This window comes from Ambystoma mexicanum, chromosome 1q, assembly GCF_040938575.1.
Source record: "Ambystoma mexicanum isolate Mex_15411 chromosome 1q, UKY_AmexF1_1, whole genome shotgun sequence".
Classification (NCBI taxonomy): domain Eukaryota; kingdom Metazoa; phylum Chordata; class Amphibia; order Caudata; family Ambystomatidae; genus Ambystoma; species Ambystoma mexicanum.
In genome coordinates this window covers 1,116,564,588-1,116,583,668 of record NC_090922.1, presented here as the reverse complement: position 1 = coordinate 1,116,583,668, position 19,081 = coordinate 1,116,564,588, and the positions used below count along the sequence as shown (strand labels likewise).

At 43.8% G+C, this 19,081-nt stretch overlaps 1 protein-coding gene across 5 annotated transcripts in view; it reads right to left on the bottom strand.

The window, feature by feature from the left end:
- CLCC1 (chloride channel CLIC like 1) overlaps nucleotides 1-19,081 on the bottom strand; it is a 1,126,062-nt gene that overhangs the window by 433,461 nt on the left and 673,520 nt on the right. For all 5 annotated transcript variants that reach the window (XM_069641849.1, XM_069641853.1, XM_069641850.1 and 2 more), the window contains one exon: nucleotides 9,860-10,000. In XM_069641849.1, coding sequence (XP_069497950.1) covers nucleotides 9,860-10,000 — 141 coding nt within the window. The remainder of the gene's footprint in view (nucleotides 1-9,859; nucleotides 10,001-19,081) is intronic.

Genomic DNA, 19,081 nt, shown 5'->3' with positions numbered 1-19,081 from the left:
CACCATCACCGAGATAACTTAAATCGGCAGTACAGCAGGCCAGGGGATGGTCAAGATTTTGCACACCAAGCAGGGCTCCATTAATGTGCAGCCATCTTGGTCGCTGCTCACGAGACTCCCTGTAATGGGCCAATCTTTGGAAGATGTGATATGGATGTGCAACTCTAACTAAAGCATATTGTTTAAGGTTAAAAGAAACATATTTTTTAAATGGTTTGACTTGAATGCAAATCTACAACCGAGATCCTCCCTTTTTCCAGCCTTACTCTTCAATCCAGAGTTAATGCCAGACTTCCAAAGAGGTGGCGTCGGGCGGGGGGTGGGGGGGGCTAGGGAGGGTTGATGGGAGTTCTTGTTGCCTTTATGATCTAATTGGGGGTAACAAGATTAAATGTGTCTCACAAAAAAAGGTGAATTTTGAAATTCAAGAGAAAGATAGAGGCGTTCTAATGACACAAAAGAGAGGCTGCTTGTAGAGCTTCTATGGACCGGAAAAGTAATCAATACACAGAAGTATCAACAGAGGCATTTGTTTTCTTATATAAAACAATGCAGGAAGCAGAACGCAAAACGCATTTGGAATAAATGACCACATGAAGGCAAGTGTTGAATACTCTGATATCTGTGCAGCAACTTATTAGGTTCTAGAGAGATATACCAAAATGAAATGTTACCATGTACCTCAGAGAACCTTGTTGTCAACTCATGTATAATTGGTCATGAACCCCAAACTGATCCACTTAGCTTTGCCACTGTCAAAGCCAAGTGTATCAATTGACAATTTGAAGACCAGAACATAAATCAACAAGATTTATTTTACAAAGCAAATCTACCAGGGTAGGCTGAAAACAAGGAGATAGGGCACTTAAAGTTAACAAATGTGAGTAATTCGAACCTGCTTAAAGCTCATAACCTGTCCATACCTCTCTTCCCTTTGGTGTGGTGCAGCCACCTCCCATGCATGTAAAGTCACTCATAGTCTTTTAGGTTTTAAGTGCTCAACACTTCTTTCTAGTTGATTGTTGCCCCTTCATTACACTTGTCAGGATGTCAATTTCCTTGGTAGCAAGGGTTGTGGGACAAGTCTCCAGGCTTTGATGATGCTGATCATGAATGCTGAGGGCTACGGACTAACAAACCTCCAGCCCCCTGGTACGGGTAGCAGACTGTGCCATAGCAGTGGGTGATAGGAGCTCTACCAGTCGGATGCCCATTGTCTTGGGCACTTCCTCCTTCTGACAGCCCTCTTCCTTTCCTTTCTCTTCCACAGTTTTCCTAGTTTCACTTTACTGACACCCCCCTAGACCCTCAGTGCTCAGGTGCTCTTTACCTCCCGCCCTTTTGGATTTCATCTCCGCCACCTACTACCAGGCTTGTCTGTTGCTGCTCACTTTTCTGCTCTCCAAAAATCAGTTCTGCCCCACTTAATATGCTACTTTCCTCATGTTCAACTCCCTCTCCTCATGTTGCTCCAAACCACTTGAGTTTCCTTCAACCTCTGCTGCTCTCTCGCCCCTCCCCCTCCTCATTCTGCTTCACCACCTCCTGTTTGCAACCTCCTCCATACCCTCCTCCTCCTGGTTCTATTCCAGCACCTCCATTCTCTTGCTCCTCCTGCTCACCCACCTCCTTGCTCTGCACTGCTACCTCCTCACTGCACATATCTGCAACCTCTCTCTCAATCAAGCTCCATCATCTTGAACACACACCCACAGAGAGCTATTATATTTGTATTTCAAGTCCAGAGGGTCCCCCCTACTGGAAGAAATGTATTCAGTGGTTTACTTCTTGAATTGAGCATTGGGTTTAGGTCCCGGTGTTTGAACGTGCCAGTTCAGCTGACTCCACTTCGTTTCCTTACTTTGGTGCAAGACAACCGACCAAGCCCTTTCCTAGGGTTATCCACCATCTCAGTCTTTTGTTCCTTGCTCCATGGGGCCTGCTGCTCCGGTGGTAAGAGTGTGCAGTGGTTGTTTGCTGCTAGCATCTACAAGCGTCAAGGCTACAGGCTTGAGGGTGTGCGTGGCTTCTGCCGCCTGACAGTTTGGCTTGTCAAACCAATGCTGAAAACTCTTTCAAACCCTGCAGGAACTCAATGTTTGTTGCTCTATAAAGGGGTCCCACCAAAACATTTCCCTGACAAGGGTTCCATTTTAACTCTGTCTCCTGTGTTAGGAGTGACAGCCAGCAACAAGTGATCATACGTGGCGGACAATTCCTACTGTTATATACACACACGCTGGAGGCATGTTATGGCTTTGAGGAACAAGCCAACATCAATTGGTCCTTACCAACAGGTGGTCTATGGTACCTCCCAGGGGCAACTAGGTGGTTCATTTTCCCTATGGTGAGGTCTCCCTACTGGGGTCAACCTCGCCTCACTTGTTACCAGACGACTTCTACTGATGCCTTGGCTCCTAATTTGGGCTTCCTATCCCTTGCAGGGTCTTGTCTTGTCATGCCTTGGGGTTTACGAGAGTCCACCTCATGTGGACAACCTTAAGGCTGGTGATGGACTTAGTAGCCTGGAAGATTATCTGTTAACCTCCTTCTGGACCTGCATCACGGAGCAGGTGGTGGTATCCAGCCCTCATAGTCACTACAGTCCCATCGCCCAGGCTATTACCTGGGACTTTTCCACAATATCCTGACATTCCAATTTCTATGGTGGTGGATGTGAAGGGTGGGTGAGGAGTTAACATTTGGTTGAAATTTTCTAAACTGGGTATATTTTGGAAAACGATTCTGGTTGTGATGAAGAAGATGATGGACTTTCATATGACCCAGACGCTAAATCTTTGCTCTGACAAGCTGAAACCTACAGATAGAGACTGTATAAAAATGTCTCCTGGACGAAGGTGGATCCTCCCACAAGAGCTCTGTAGCTACAAATATTATGGCACTTAATGGCTCTCATTCCCACATATCAACACAAGTCTTTTTGAAGTGGAAGCTTATTCTATACTATCTTGCTCAGGATCAAAATACAGTGCTTTGCCCACACAGACAGAGCTTTGATCCCGTTTAGGTGCATCTCTAAGGTGGTTTAATTGATATAACTTGATGCAGCTTGTAGTGTCTCTTAGCTTTCAGATGGCAGGGGAATGTTTTTCATAGATCGACTAGCGGCTAGAGGAGAGGCGGTTGTGGGATAAAGAGGAATTCGGTTTTTCTTTCGGATTAGAGCGGTTTACTTTCCTTGGTCCTATGTCTAATTTTCTTCTATGCTCTTTGCACTGGCAAAGTTTTGGCTTTAAGTGTTTTGGTGTGATCAAAGGGCTGATTTATAGGTGCATGCAAAAACACGGAAGTATTCAGCACCCTATTCTGATTAAATGCTAATGCAGTGGTCTGGCATCAAAGCCAGGACTTTAGCATGAGCCTGAGTTACTGCCTAAAACAGCCTTAGCAACCACGTGAAATGCTGGGCTGGCACTGTGAAGGGATTCAGCTCTCAAGAGCACAGCTTTAGCACACAATAAATGGAGTTATAATACGACACAAGTGAGGGGATGTTAAAGGCTGCTTCACACTTTTTCCTTTGTTGAAATGGCATTTCCGAGACTGCAGTACCACTTTTCTAGTTTAATGAAAGCTTAAGGAAAGTTTCTTAAATTAGGAAAGTGGCAGTCTTTTAGAAAATGCTCGCAGTGCCACTAGAGCACTTTATTCTATTTAAATGGTAATTGTATGCAGCTTGTGCCACTGGGAAGCACGACATTTCCCCTCCAGAATGATGGTGCTGGAACCTGGAGGGGAGAATGGTGACTTTCTACACTATTATTATCACAAGCTCTGAATCAGCCCCGAAGTGTGGACCGTCGGCTATTTTCTTCTACTGGAATACACTTGAGCTGCGTGCTGGATCTTTAATTATCACGGACCTGCTATAAAGCCGGCGCAAAGCTCAGGCGCGAAGCGTGGATATTGTGTTTTGGTGTTTCAAGTGATGGCGACCTTTTATTTATTTTTTTAGAAGCAACGCTTTTGACCTGCTGTGTGCCTACTGCACGGGACGTTTCTTGACTGACTGCCTTGCATTCCCGGGATATCAGGATTTGATTTACTATCTCAGTGACAGCGGAGTTATAGATTTCCATTGTACTTGTAGTTGAGGGCTTAGAGACAGACTGTGTAGTCTGAAAGGTCTGTGTGCGTAATGAGCACAAGACTAGCGAGAGGTATGAAGAGAATTATCAGTAAACCCCACCTGCCTCGCTTGCCGGGATTGCGTATTCGCATGGGGCGTCCCAGGACCGTACTGAGGTCTGGGAAATCTTTAACAGCTGCTCCGACAAAAGTAAGGAACGCCTCTGGGACCAGAGCTAAATATATTAAGCAGCATATAGTTCCTACATATATTTGTACTCTCTACCTGACTTGCTTTTTTCTGTAATCTGTATTATGTGTCATTGTAACCTCAAGATATGCGCCCGGATGCCTTTAGGCCAGTTGCACTATACAAATAAAGAAATACAAATGCAAGGTAAAAGCAACGGAAACATCATTGACGAGGAATGCAAGAGTGAGTAAAGATATTCCAGTTATAATGAAAGGAAAGGAAAGGAAAAAGTCAAAACGAACATTGAGTGTGCAAAGGATAACAGAATTGCCAAAATCACCTTTTTCTTACCCATGTGCAACCATAAAGCATACAGGGAGCACGAGTGGGATGGTAGCTCCTCTAGGAGTCTCAGTTACACCTTCCGGTTTTCCAACTACGTCTATTAACATAGACAATAACAACTCGCTGTTGAACTTGTTTTAAATTACGAGAACTAAGGAAATCATCAAAACGTGTGTTTGTCGTGTATTGGAACTGAAAACACTAATCTCTCTGCAACACAACACCTGATTTGGAAAGACTGCAGTCTTCCTCCTCCTCGGATAACTTGTTTACAAGTGACTCTAGAGTGTCTACAAAGGGAAATAGTCAGCACTTATGAGATTGGCCCTGACTCTAACATCCCTAACTGGTCCGCACTAACAGCTACAGTAGATGCTACCTTTACAATGTGTTCCACACTAATGCAAGAACAGCGGGATATGAAATTCATACTCGAAAGTGTTTTGGATAGAATTCTAGCAAATAGTCAGGGCGTCCCTGTGCTTGTATTACCCAGTAGTGAGCCGATGGGATGTGATCAATCTATGCTGTTGGATTACGGTACACCACCAGCGCTACCATCAAGCTCCCCTTATAAAAAGGGCACATAAGAGGATATAGATGAGGTTGCAAATGTTACTACCAATAAAGGACAACAAACATCGAAGAAGAACACAATGAGTTTGGAAACACTGAAGACTCAGTTAACACAAAGAAAAAAACAGGTTTGAATATGCACGCCTTGGCTAGGAGCAAACAAACGGGCATCGTATGCACTGAAAGCAAAGATTGTTATATCCTCTCGCCAAACAAAGGGGAACAGTGGGAAAAAAACTGGCGTTGCATTGAGTACAACATATGCAGACATTGGACAGTTGGATAAGACCGCATGCAATGGTACCTGTTTGGCAGGATGGATCTGCATTTGTGAAAAAAGCTACATATTTACCTGGTCCTAACTTTGTTAATCAGAAGCAAACAGAAGGGGCTCAAACTTGTCCCACTAATCTAATGGGAGAAATTCAAAAATGCAATACACATGCTCAGCAGGAGGTAAATGGAAATGTACCAAGTGGAATGTACGTCCAAGCAGAGCAACATGATCAGGCTTCTCCCATTGATTGTTGGTTTAGGAGAGCGGGTATAAACACACATAAATTGGAGATAACCCAACAATATAACACCAGGTTACCACTGAATGCAGTTCTTTTTACAGAAATGAATACTACCTTAAACAGAACAAATTTGTTGTAATTGATACATCAGATGCCAGATGTGCAAATAATTGCAACAGGAGATATTAAAAAAGGTAGACTTGCCAGTGTGAGGAAGTGATAGCAATTGGGTTATTGCATATTTTGTTTCCCCAGTGGTGGCCTTGAACGTGAACGCATATTACGAGCAGTTCGTTCAGCTGGGTTTTGAGATACAGGTAAATTCACAAATGTATGGGTCGCCTTTGACACCCATATGGAAAATAAATACTTACAACGGAGCATATGCTAATTATACAGGAACAGTTACGGATAGGTTTATGAACCATGTGCAGAGGACAGATTACAGACGGACTAATGCCTGTAGCGAGACTGTTCTAATATCATTTAACACTAGGGGTTTTCACTCTTATGTTAAATCCGGAGGGTAGAAGTTTAATTAACACAGCAGATATTTTCGTGTTACAGGAAACATGGGCTAAAGGGAAATTGTTGATAGTTGGCTATACAGTGAAAACCAGTCCAGCGCGTAAAGGTAAAGAGGGAAGCCAGTTTGGCGGCCTCTTTATTGGGATAAAAACCCACTATGAAATAGTGTCATATAAAGGTGACATTAATATAAACAATCTGTTACGTGTGATTAAAGTGATTACCCTGATTTAAAGATCAAAACACTGGTTGTAACTTTATAGGACCCTCCGGATGGGAATCTTACAACTGTTCTAATGGGCAGAGTGGCACAGGGACTGACGCAATGGTTTTTGGAAAAGGTGGAAGGGGAAAAAGTGGCCATTGTGGTGGGCGAATTTAATGCACAATGTATTTCCTTGAAAGAGATGGATATCATGTTTATGGGGGAGGATAGTGTTTGTGCAAGGGAAAATCCACAGAATAAAAATCAGATCTCTTTATTGGATAAAGGAAAAAAATGGTCTGAAGCAGTGAATGATTTTAACGTGCACCCATTATCCCCGATTAATGGAACTGAGCCCCTGTATTTCAAGACGTGGCAGGGTAGAGGGAGAAAGTCCTGTTAGATGCTGTTTTTGTAACAGAAGGTTTAAGAAAAAGGCAGTTTGAGGCTACGTCTAGTAATCAGAGCGATCATGCAGCTTTGACTCTTACCTTGGTTAGTAGAGTGACCATACCTAAAAAGAACCTATCTGCCTTGGCTACAGTTAATTAATGCAAAGGGTAACCGCATAAGATGGTTGGCGACGAATATTGATCCGGCTAACACAATTCTGTCCCGGTTGGCTCTCCAAGGAGACATTTATCATTTAAGAAATGTTCATTGCATGGCTGAGGTAGGGCAGAAGATTGTTTCATCCCTGAAGCAAGATAGAAATACACATTATATTACTGAGTTTAAGGGTTGTCGGTATGATGCTGAAACACAAAAAAGAAACCAACAACACCATAAATCTCTTCGGATAATTAAGAATGCTAAATTGTTAACATATGAGGAGAAAAAAAAGCTTTCAAAAGGCTAACAGCCAAATATAAAATACACTTGAAACAATATAGGTTAAACAGGAACTTACTTGGAAGCTCTCTTATAGGTTAATGAGGGCTAAAGATTCCAAGACGTTTTGGCACTTGTATCACTCATATATAGTGCAAGATGAACCACAGGAAATGACAAACATATCAGAGGTTACATGGGCACAACATATTGGAAAATCTTACTGGAATGAGTTGAAACAAGTAGCTAAAACCTAGAACAGCAAAGGCAGAGAAGTATTGGGGAATATAAGTTTTGACGAGGATGATATACATTACATCATTTTGAATCTAAAGTCCTCTAGATCTCCAGGGCTGGATAAAATCCTAAATATTGATATTAAAAAGAATCCGCTTTATGAGCAAAATTATTTTGCCACAGGTTTAAAGCAATCATAGAGAGTGGTATAATTCCGGAGAGTTGGCGAACATCTCTGCGCATACCAGTACACAAAAAGGGTTCAGGATAGGATCTGATCTAAAGAACTTCAGACTACTGGTGATGCTAGACACCCATAACATTTTCGCGAAACTTTTATTGAAACAACTTAACAAATGGTGTCAGGATCAGGGCTTGCTAGATATGACTTAGACTGGATTTCATAATGGTTGCAGCACTACTCATTGCATTTGGGCTTTGCAGCTTGCACTTGCTGAGGTAAAGAAAACGCCAGGTAGCCGACTTTATGTTTGCTACATGGATTACACGTCTGCATCTGACAGTGAAAACAGAACAAGCCTATGGGAGAGATTGGCATCAATGGGCACGGATCAGACACTCCTATATTTCATAAGGGCATTATATACTGACATTAGTGTCACAGTTAGAACTTCACAGGTGGGTACTCAGACAAAGTCAACACAAACTTGGGCTTGATACAAGGATGCGTACTTGCTCCTACGCTTTACAACTTATATATGAGTGATCTGAAAAAAGCATTTCAGAAATGTGATAATTTCCCTACTAAATTAGCTGCCTTACCAATAAGCTATTTTTGCTACGCGGACCATACGATCCTAATGGATCAAGCACCCTTGGGGCTACAGAGATCTCTGGTCTGGCTGGAAAAATATGCAATAAAGAATGAGTTAAAGATAAACCAAAGAAAGACAAAGGTTATGATCCTGGGAGGTAAGCAGCGTGGTAACCTTAAATTTGTCTGGCACCTAAGCAGGGACAAACTTGAAATTGTGAGTACATACAGATATCTGGGTTGCCCTATTTTTTCATTGCTTAATAGCCAACTATATAAGCGTCTAATAAAGACGAAGATATTGGGAAGGTGGCATGTCTTAAGGAAATTTGTGTACCAGCGATGTGGGGCCTCTATTGAGGCCCTACGCGAGGCCTATGTGAAAAGTATGGTCCTGCAATATTATATGCATTGGAGACTCTACCTGAGAAACATGTCGTATGGCTGAGGCAATTAGAAGGACGTATATTACGCTGCTTATTATGAGCACCACAGACAGTCCTGGTTGAGGCCTTGCGTTTAGATCTAGGCCTGATTTCCTTGAGAACATGTTGGAAGATAGTGAGGTGTATGTTATATACAAGAGTCCATTGTAAAACGGGCAAAGCCCACACATTAAAAAACACCTTGGTGAACAATGCAAAGCAGATCCTAGTTAGACCAAGGGGAATTTGCACAAATTTGGCACATAGTGACTGGTCTTGCACCACACAACAGCACCTTAAAGATTTATGTATTCCATTGACCGAGGTAGACGATAATGAGGAGTTTAAGGTAAAGTTTAAAAGGAAGTCAGCATATAGGGATAAGGTTGATAACATTGAAGAACTAACTGGGAAAAAGAGATATGGGGAATATGTAAAGGCAGAGCTTTCCATTGAATACCCGTTAGCTATCTGGTAAAATGGTGTACCACGAAGTTACAAATATTTCACCTGTGCTAGAGTATTTTGGCATTGAATGGGACACCGAGAGAAAAACGGAAATGCAGGCCCAGGCGAAGTGTTGTGTTTCCAGTACAGGAAAGGGTACAGTAGATTCCTCAACGCAGAATTTGGTTATACCACCAACCAATTTTGGTCCACTATTTATATGGGGAGTTCACTGGTCATCTCTGCGGTTTCATTTTACATATGGAAAAAATGTTTAGAAAAGCTGAAGTACTTGGATGAAATAGAAATGTGAAAGACTGTCTATCGTGACTATGTACATGATGAATTATGTGCAGAATTGTTGTTACTGAGATTGAGTGATTCGATCGATTTTATAGGTAATTTAAAATGGGTATTCATGAAATGTATTGATTTTATAATGTTTTGGTTTGATTGTATTTTTGACAAAATTGCATGGTAAAAACATTGTTTTGGTCATGTTTTTCTTTATGTGGTGCATAAGGCATGTAAAATGCTATAAACACTTAAATACATAATACAAAAAAAAATATGCTCTCTGCATACAATTCTAATAAACAAATTTGGAAACAAAACGGCCATGCCACTTTTTAAGTACTGGATGCATATCTTAATTTAGAAATGGAAAGGATTTCAAATCATATGACCTACCTTGTATAAATACATCCAATTCCATCCAACACTGATGATGAAGCTGATGATAAAAAGTCGTTTTAATTGAGTAAACCAACTAATGTGTGTATAGAGCTCTGTGGCAACAATAGACACAAAGCAAAGCAAGCATAGAAGGATCTGTAAAAAAAAAGAAAACAGTCAGTCAGAACATAGGTAAACATCGAACACCAGAAACAATTGGCTCTAATCTGTTAGCTAGTCTTGAAAAACAATGCAATGTCAAGTCCCACTGCACTAAGGCACACATAGGAGTGCATTATAACAGTTAAATAGACAGATCAGTGAAAACATGTTTTAAAAAAAAATCGATGCAACACTTACTCAAATGAAGTGTATACCAAACCAATGAATAAGCAAACATCAATAGACACTTAGCAATAATAGAGCTTTTATTATTTTAAATAATAAATTCAGTAATGTACTGCTCCTGAAGATGGTCGCTGCTAACCACCCTACAGCAGTCTTTATATTCTGCCAGCTGTCTCTGTTCTCCGTGGTGAATGAAGCCAGTAGACTTGCATGTCCTAAGAGTGGATTTGGCGATTTACACTTGTAGATCACATTAGTGGCAGCTTCCTTGCGCTGGTTAATTTCATTCAGCTGTTGTATCTGTAGCTTAACTGTACTGCTACCGTCATCAACCACTTTGTGATTGTTTGTGATGTGTCAGACAATCTTTCGCACTGTATGGGAATTCCATCACTGTGTGATTGAAACACTCCGAATGTGGCTTTCAATCAGTGGGATTCCATTCTGCTGATCGGTGCGCTCAGATTCAACCTCGGCTTGGGCCAGTGGGAGCTTTTTCAAAGTTAACTCTGCCATTTCCCCTCATTCTGGATTTTCCCTTAGTCCCAATTTTATAGCCCAGCTGAACCATCTACTAATGCAGAGAAGACCAATTATAATGCAACTTCATATGCATTTGGCTAGTTTTTAAAGTTTCCAAATCCACCCACATTTCACCTCTAGGTATCAGTGGCTTCCAGTGAAAGAAAGAATTACGTTCAAAATCCTTTGACTGGTTTTTAAATGCCTTCATGTGCTTGCTCCATCATATTTATCCCAGAACCATAATTGCCATCAGCCAACTCGAATGCTCAGCTCTTCAGACAAGCTTTTGCTTCAAATTCCTCCTTCCCGCTGTGTTACAAGAGGGGACCAGCGCTTTGCGTCCATGCCCCCACCCCCGACTCTGACAAGACAACTCGCTTCTTCTTCAACTTTGCACTATTACTGAAATAATTTTATTCCTCAAAAGGTTAAAAACTTTCCTGTTTGTATAAGGGACTTTTCCAGTTGTTTTTATTAGACCATAGTTTAGGAAAGTAGCAGGCAACCATATTTTTATACCATCTGCGCCCAAATGCAGTTAAGTCTGCCAGGTACAGCTCGTTACAAATCTTTCAAAATCAAAAACAAATCTAAATCATGTGTCAGCTACACCCTACACATTAACACACGTGACTGGCATTCTTCTCCCAAACTGCCTGTGAGACAGGGATTTTGAATCACAGCTCAAGGCAGCTGCAAAGGATAGCTCAAGGTGACATCTTCAAGTCGGAGTAAGGCTGAAGAAATCTTGGTTGGGGTTCCTCTGTTCATAGAAATATCTTAACTGTCAACATTGCCCCATCAAACATCGCAATATAAATGATTGTTGTGATAAAAAATGCCAATGCACCTGCAAATAAAATTCAGAACACAGACCGTAAAGATTTCCAATTTAGTAAGGGAGTACAGCATCAACAAGCTCCAACCTCCTGTCTACATTATCTGGAATGAGAGTTTTGGTTCTGGAACCCTCTGGTAACTTGGCGCTGGATAAGGCGGCTGCCGAATGGTATGTTGATACCCCAGGTAAGGTCTCCAATAATTCAGGACACTGTTGTAGGCTTGAGGTTGGTCGATTTTAATGGTTTGTTGGTTTAGTTGTGATATTTGCCATGGGTTGGCAGACATGGTTGTGCACATTTGGATATACACATTATGCTGTATGCATGTCTAGAGTGCCTACACGTGTTTCGTCCTAGGGTCTTTCTCAAGGCTGTGCAATTTGTGTGGTGGTGAGGGTGTTTTCCAAGTATCATGTGCAAGTACCGCGATATACGTGATTATATAATTGTTATTAATACATGTTGTTTTATATTTTGCAGTTACAGCGTTTTATTTTTCAAAAATGTTGGTTCATTGTTGGTAATACATTGTATAATAGTATACATTTATACAATTAGGTATGACAATGGGTGGTGAGCCGTGAGTGAACCGTGAAGTGTGAGCCAGTGTTTGTAACATGGTCAAGGAACCAACAAACAATGGTAAAAAGATAAAATAATGCATTATGTTACAGTAGATGTAATGAGGTTGAGCACAAGGAGGGGGGGGGGAGAAGAGAGTGCCTTAGTATGGGGGCAGGCATGCTAGTAGTTATTCTGTTAGATAGTCAGTATGGGTGCTTACCGTGAAGCAGGGGCCTGATAGGCCCTGAGTGTGAATGGCTGGTAAGCCTTGTGAAGCAGGGGCCTGGTAGGAAGTGTATGGCAGGTAAGCCTCGTGAAGCAGGGGCCTGGTAGGTCCTGACAGTGGAGGGTCGGTTAGCCAAGGTGAGGGATACCCACGGACGAATACTAGCGGCGTGTGTTGGGCTGGGTCGGCAATGTGCCAGTTAACCCGGATAGGTCCTGAAAGTAGATGGCCGATAAGCCTCGTGAAGCAGGGGCCTGGCAGGTCCTGAGAGTGGAGGGCTGGTTAGTCTCTGCATTGACAAGGAAAGGGAATGCGTAAGGACTAACTGGTCTGGCGAGCAAGGGAACAACCAAGACGTATATACCAATTGAAACTTGTAGGTGTGGGGTGAGGGATAACTCCGGACAAACACTAGCGGCGTGTGTTGGGCTGGGTCGGCGATGTGTCAATTGACCCTGATAGGGGGGTTGGGAACACGTGGTGGGGCCATTAAAGTCTTGACGAAGGCCTGGGGTATCTCAATTTGGTACATAAGTAAATGGGGGTGACTAGTTGCGCACCTGATTGGTGTTCAAGCACTAGCTCAAGTTAGTCATCCTCTGGGTGGGTGTGCCAGAGTGGGGTGGCCGGTTGCAGTGGGCCGACACCTGGTTGGTTGCTAGCAATTGTAGTTGGGCAGTGTGGTGAACCTGCCAGTGGCGGTGCCTGCCGCTGTGGGCGAGTTCCAATAATATAGCCCTGTGCCTGTAGCAGTTCCGATAATAGAGCCCCGTGCTTGCAGTGGAAGGCGACTTCCATTAATAGAGCCCTGTGGCAGAGGGGGTTATGGGGGTGGGCTGGATTGCAAGGAAGCCAATGACGGGGGTGGGTTGGGCAAATGGCGTGCTGTAGCGTGTTCCCCATGATTGCTGTGTGAGCACGGATGACACACTCAGTGGCTGTATTTGACCGCAAGTGTCTGCCCAGTATTAGGCAGCCAGTAGCTGTGGAGGGGAGGTTTGTGACCGCAGGTGTCTGCCCAAGGTTGGATGGGCAGGTGGACAATGTGCAGGCATGGTATATTAATTCCTCTTACAGGTATAATGGACCCTGTCGCTGGGGAGGAGCGGTGTGTAACCGCAAACAGCGTATGTATAGCAAGGGCCATGTGCCCTGGAGTATAGGAAACGGGCAAGGTTCTTTTAGTGTCTGGAAAATGCCTAGGCGTTAATTCCTGCTAGCACTTACCTAGAAGCCTGGCAGGGCTGGTTGTGGCGGTCTCACGTGGCTCACAGCGATCGTCTGAATAGCAATCCCGTGCAGCCTTACATCTGGGGTGATATAACTTGCTGCGTGATTGGCAGAGGCCTTGGCCAATGCAAGCTGGTTGCTGATCAACAGAGTCATGCAGGAGGCTGATTGGTGTGGGGGGGGGGGGGGTGGTCACGTCTGGGTGACGTAACAGTGTGTGCCCGTCATATCATTCAGGCCGGGTACTGAGTACACATGTGCAAAGCACTTGGGGTCCCTGGTAATGTGAATTGAACTTGGATAGATTTACTGGTGCAGGGGCAATCTCTTTGAACTGGCCCTCGAGCAAGTTAGTGGGAGGGCCCGGCTGCGTACGTATAGCAAGGGTCGTGTGCACTGGAGAATAGGAAATGGGCAAGGTCAGCACGTTCTTTTAATGTCGGAAAAATGCCTAGGCGTCAATTCCTGAAAGCACTTACCTAGAAGCCCGGCAGGGCTGGTTGTGGAAGTCTAACGTGGCTCACAGCGATCGTCTGAATAGTGATCCTGTGCAGCCTTACATCTGGGGTGGTCTAACTTGCCGCGTCATTGGCGGAGGCCTTGGCCAATGCAAGCTGGTTGCTTATTGCCTGTCTCAACACAGTCATGTGGGAGGCTGATTGGTGTGTGGGGTGGGTGGGCTTGTCTGGGTGACGTTACAGTGTGTGCGCAACATTACAGTGTGTGCATGCCATATCATTCAGAGCAAGTTAGTGGGAGGGCCCGGCTGGCGAGTGCAATCCGGGTTAGGTCCGTGATCCTGGGACCTACGGGCGGTACAGGACCCGCCAGGAGTGGTGAAGAAGATAAGATAAACATGTATGTTGGGGCAATCCCTTTTGACCGGCTTCTCAGCCGGGCAGGTGGAGGGCACAGCTGGTCAAGATCAATTGCTCTGGTGCAACCAGGGTCATGTCTCGAGATCCTGGTGGCTGCACGTAGTCGGGAAACCCTCTGGGTGTTGTGAAGCGGTGCATGCGTGGCGTCGCTAGTGCCGGCTGCTAACATAACCATATGCAGGGTACTGGTGTTCTCTTGTGCTGCATATGGAGCGATATTGAGGAGCAATAAGTGCATGGTCAATCCATAGTGGCTGCCCCCCCCAGCACGGCTGGTGAGGGGGGGGGGGAAGAGAGGCATTTGAGTTGTTCTAGTGCAACCCATGGCCCAGGTACCCGAATAGGGTGTGATCAGGCCCGTGATCTGCACTGTGCATGTTGTCCTGTTGAAGTGGGTGGGTGGCCAATTTTGCGTGTCCAATGAAGGTTGTCAGTGGCCTGTAAGTGGGGGCTGACTGCTGCCAGAGGAACAATTAGTTCCTGTATGATGCAGCCCCTGGTAAGCTTGGCTCATTTGTGTGTAGTGTGGCAGGTCCTGCAGTTGTGGTGTCTGCATGCTCATTGAGTCAGGTCCGTCTGTTTGGGTGGCGTTTTGTGGTTAAACCTTCTTATGTGTCGTCCTGGAACCGTACCGGTTACAGAGTGAGCCAATAGCGGTCAGGTTGGCTGTGACATGTTGGTCAATGGCTGGATTGTTGGTTTGGGGGGCTTGGTAGTGTCAGAGTTGCATAAAGTTCATAAAAAATACATTGAGCTCATGGTCGGTGTTGAGACCCAGGCTGACATTCCTGTATTTACAAATGAGTTTGGTCGGAGTCGTAGCTCTCTGTCTCCTCCTCTTGGATCCCCCCCTTTGATTTCTAGTCTCACGAATCTGATGTCCCCTTTTCGTTCCAACTGGTGGTTCTCCTACCAGTGCTGGGCCAGGGGGTGTTTGGAGTCCTGGGATTTCAGTGATCCAAGATGCTCTCTGATCCTGGTCCTTAGCTCCCTGATGGTGCTTCTTATATACAATTGTTTGAATGTACAAATGATCACATACATTACATGTTTTGATTTCCAATTGTTGAAATCGCCGATTTTGTGGTTGTGGTTTCCCCTAAATGTGACAAATTCGTTATTCAAGGCATGCATACACATAGAGCAGTTTCCACATTTGTAGAAGCCCATTGGTTTGATAGAGGTTAACCAATTGTCACTGCGGCATGTTTCGGGCGACATGAATGATGGGCTGAGAAATGTCCGTAGTGTGGGGGTTTTGCTGCAGGACATCTTGGGTCTCACTGAAATCCATTGTTTAATGTCTTCATCAATGTTCAGTAAGTGCCAATGTTTTCCCAGAATTTCTGGGATTTGATGGCTATCCCGATGGTATCTGGTCGCATATCTGCTTGAGTCTTCCTTTGGTCCCAATTTGGTACTCGGGGTCAGCAGCTTTTCTCACCTGGTATGTTTTGCTTTATTGGCTGCTGATCCAATTGTTGCTTCGTTATAACCCCTTTGGGTAAAGCGTTCATTGAGAAGGTCACATTCCAATTCAAATGCTGGAGTTTCTTCTTGCCCTGGGGATATTGTTTATGACTGATTTCCGGTGACAGCTTGTGGCGTGGAGCACTGACTTGACCCCTGTGGATTTCCTGTATGTAGTGGTTCTCAGGGTACAGTGGTTCACTGTGATCTTAATGTCCAGAAAGTCTATGGTCTCATAAATAAATTCTATGCCAAAACTGTTGGAGTTCAGGTTTTCGTTGTAATACTTGAGTTGTTGCTCTGTTCCTGTCCAAATCATCGGCAAGTCGTAAATAAATCTATACCATTTCTGTATCTTGTTGGTAAATTCTGTATTCACAAATGCATGAAGCTGCTCATAATGTTTCATGAAGATGTTGGCAAGAGACGAGGCATAGGTTGCTCCCATGGTGATCCCTTTAGTTTGCTTGAAGTATGTCTCTTTGAATAGGAAGACAGTGTTGGTCATGGAGAATTCTAAGAATTCCTTGATCAATTCCAGGTGAGAAAAAAAATGATGCTGAAGTATTGGAAAAGGGGAAATCTACTCCCTTGAGTGCAAGCACGTGATCATTTGAAGTATAGAGGGCCTTTACCTCAAGGGACACAAGTAGGTAGTTAGGTTCCCAAATAACTTCTTCTAATATGAGTAGAGTCTGCATGCTGTCACGGAGATAGGTAGGTATTTTGACAACTTCATGTGCTAGGACATTATTAATATACTTGGCGAAAGGTTCGGTGATCCACCCAATGGCACCGACTATGGGTCTCCCTTCCGGAATTTTATCGTAGTTCTTGTGCACTTTGGGTAAAAGGTATATGGTTGACATTTTTGGATGTTTTGGTTGTAAGTAATCTCTTTCATCATCCGCAATTAAACCTCTTCTATGCCATTTGTTAACCAATTCCCTCGCCTGTTTGATCATGGATTTAGTTGGATTGTTGGCTTGTGTTTCATAGCAAACTGGTGTCGTTAGGTGAGTTATTGCCATTTGTATATAGTCAGTTTGGTTCAAGATGACAATATTGTCACCTTTGTCCGCTTCTTTGATAATAATGGTCTTGTTGTCTTGCAATGTTGTGAGGGCCTTTCTTTCTTCTAGGCTCAGGTTTCTCGTCTCATGGTTCGTGCGTCGGGACATTTTGTCTTCCAGTTGGTGCAGATTGCGTGTTACCACCTGTTGAAAGATGTCAATTGCATTGCCTCCATAAAGCGTTGGTGTGAACTTAGATTTCTTACGGAGTTCAGGTATCTTCTATGTTAAGATCCTTGATTACATCTGTTTTAGTCCAAAGGTTCTCCTGGTGGTCTCCCTCTAGATTAACCAGTAAATGGGTGAGGTCTAGATTTTGCATGTCAATGGAGCTGATTGGGTTCTTGGTGCCAACCTTTTGCCAATTGACTTTCTTGGCGAATAATTTTTTCCACTTTAGTTTTCTGGTGAATTTGAAGAGCTTGATGTGGGATTCAACGTGGTCTGCGGTTGCAGTTGGAGCAAACTAAAGTCCTTTGTTCAACATGATGATTTCCGTTGTATTGAGCGGGTAGCTGGAGAGATTTAGCACTAGGTTTAGCGCCTGTGGTCCCTTTGTTGTAATTGCTTCTGGGATCTTGTAAGCCTTCTCGCACTTTCTACTCTGGGCTCATGCTTCTTGGACCCTCCTCGCGTACCACTCTAGTTGGATCTCTTCTTGGATGTACCTCCTCTAGAGGTTCCTGGAAACATACTTTTTGGTATTGGTTGGTCCTTTGGCCCCTTTCTTGTAGCGTTTGATTTAGAGTGGTACCTCTTTCCCCACCTGTAGTTGGTGCTTGTTGTTGTTTCGTTGTTAGGCTCAAAGGTATACATTCGGTTGTCTCTGTAGTCTCATTTGTCTTGTGCAAATGTTGTGGCATTTTCTGAGCTTGGCCTCATCTTGATGATGCTTTAGTATATCGTACATGATTCTGAAGTTACGTTCTTTGGTGCAGATTTGTGCATCGCTGGTTTCTATTTCAGATGTAAGGTTGTCTATCTCTGTTATTAGTCTTTTGTGTTCTCTTTCTGCATGTTCAATTAACAGTTTTAGCATGGTTTGTGAGCCATGTGTTAGATTCTCCTCCCATTTGGTGGCTAGGTCAGCATCCTCAGGGTTATTCAAATCCTGAAAGAAGATGATCATGAGGCCACGAGGAATGTTGTCTTGTTCAAGATAGGTTTGTAGTGTGAAAATCTCCCAAAATGTATTAATCTCCTTTGTGCAACAGCGTTCGAGTTTTCTAAACTTTTGTTGCAGGCCCTCCGGTGCATTAGGTCCACTCTCACGACCTACCAGGCCCCTGCTTCACGAGGCTTATCAGCCATCTACTTTCAGGATCTATCAGGGATTACTGACACTTCGCCGACCAGCCCAACACAGGCCGCTGGTATTTGTCCGTGGGTACCTTGGCACTTACAAGTTCCAATAAGTATACACGACTTGCTTGTTCCCTAGCTCGCCAGACCATTTATCCCTAACACAATCCAATTCCTTGTCTATGCAGAGGTTAACCAGCCCTCCACTCTCAGGACCTACCAGGTCCCTGCTTCACAAGGCTTACCAGCTATTCACACTCAGAACCTACCAGGCCTCTGCTTCACGGTAAGCACCCATACTGACTAACAGAATAACTACTAGCATGCCTGCCCCTATACTAACACATTCTCTTCTTTCTCCCCTCCTTGTGCTCAACCTCATTACATCTACTGTTATAATAATGCATTATTTGACCTTTTTTTACCATTGTTTGTTGGTTCCTTGACCATGTCACAAACACTAGCTCACACTTCACGGTTCACTCACGGCTCACCACCCATTATGTCATACCAATATGTATAAATGTATACTATTATACAATGTATTACCAACAATGTACCAACATTTTTGAAAAATGAACCGCTGTAACCGCAAAATATAAACCAACATGTATTCATAACAATTTTATAATTACGGTACTTGCACATGATACTTGGAAAACACCCTCACCACCACACAAACTGCACAGCCTTGAGAAAGGCCCTAGGTCGAAACACGTGTTGGCACTCTAGACATGCAAACAGCCTAATGTGCATATCCAAATGTGCACAACCAGGCC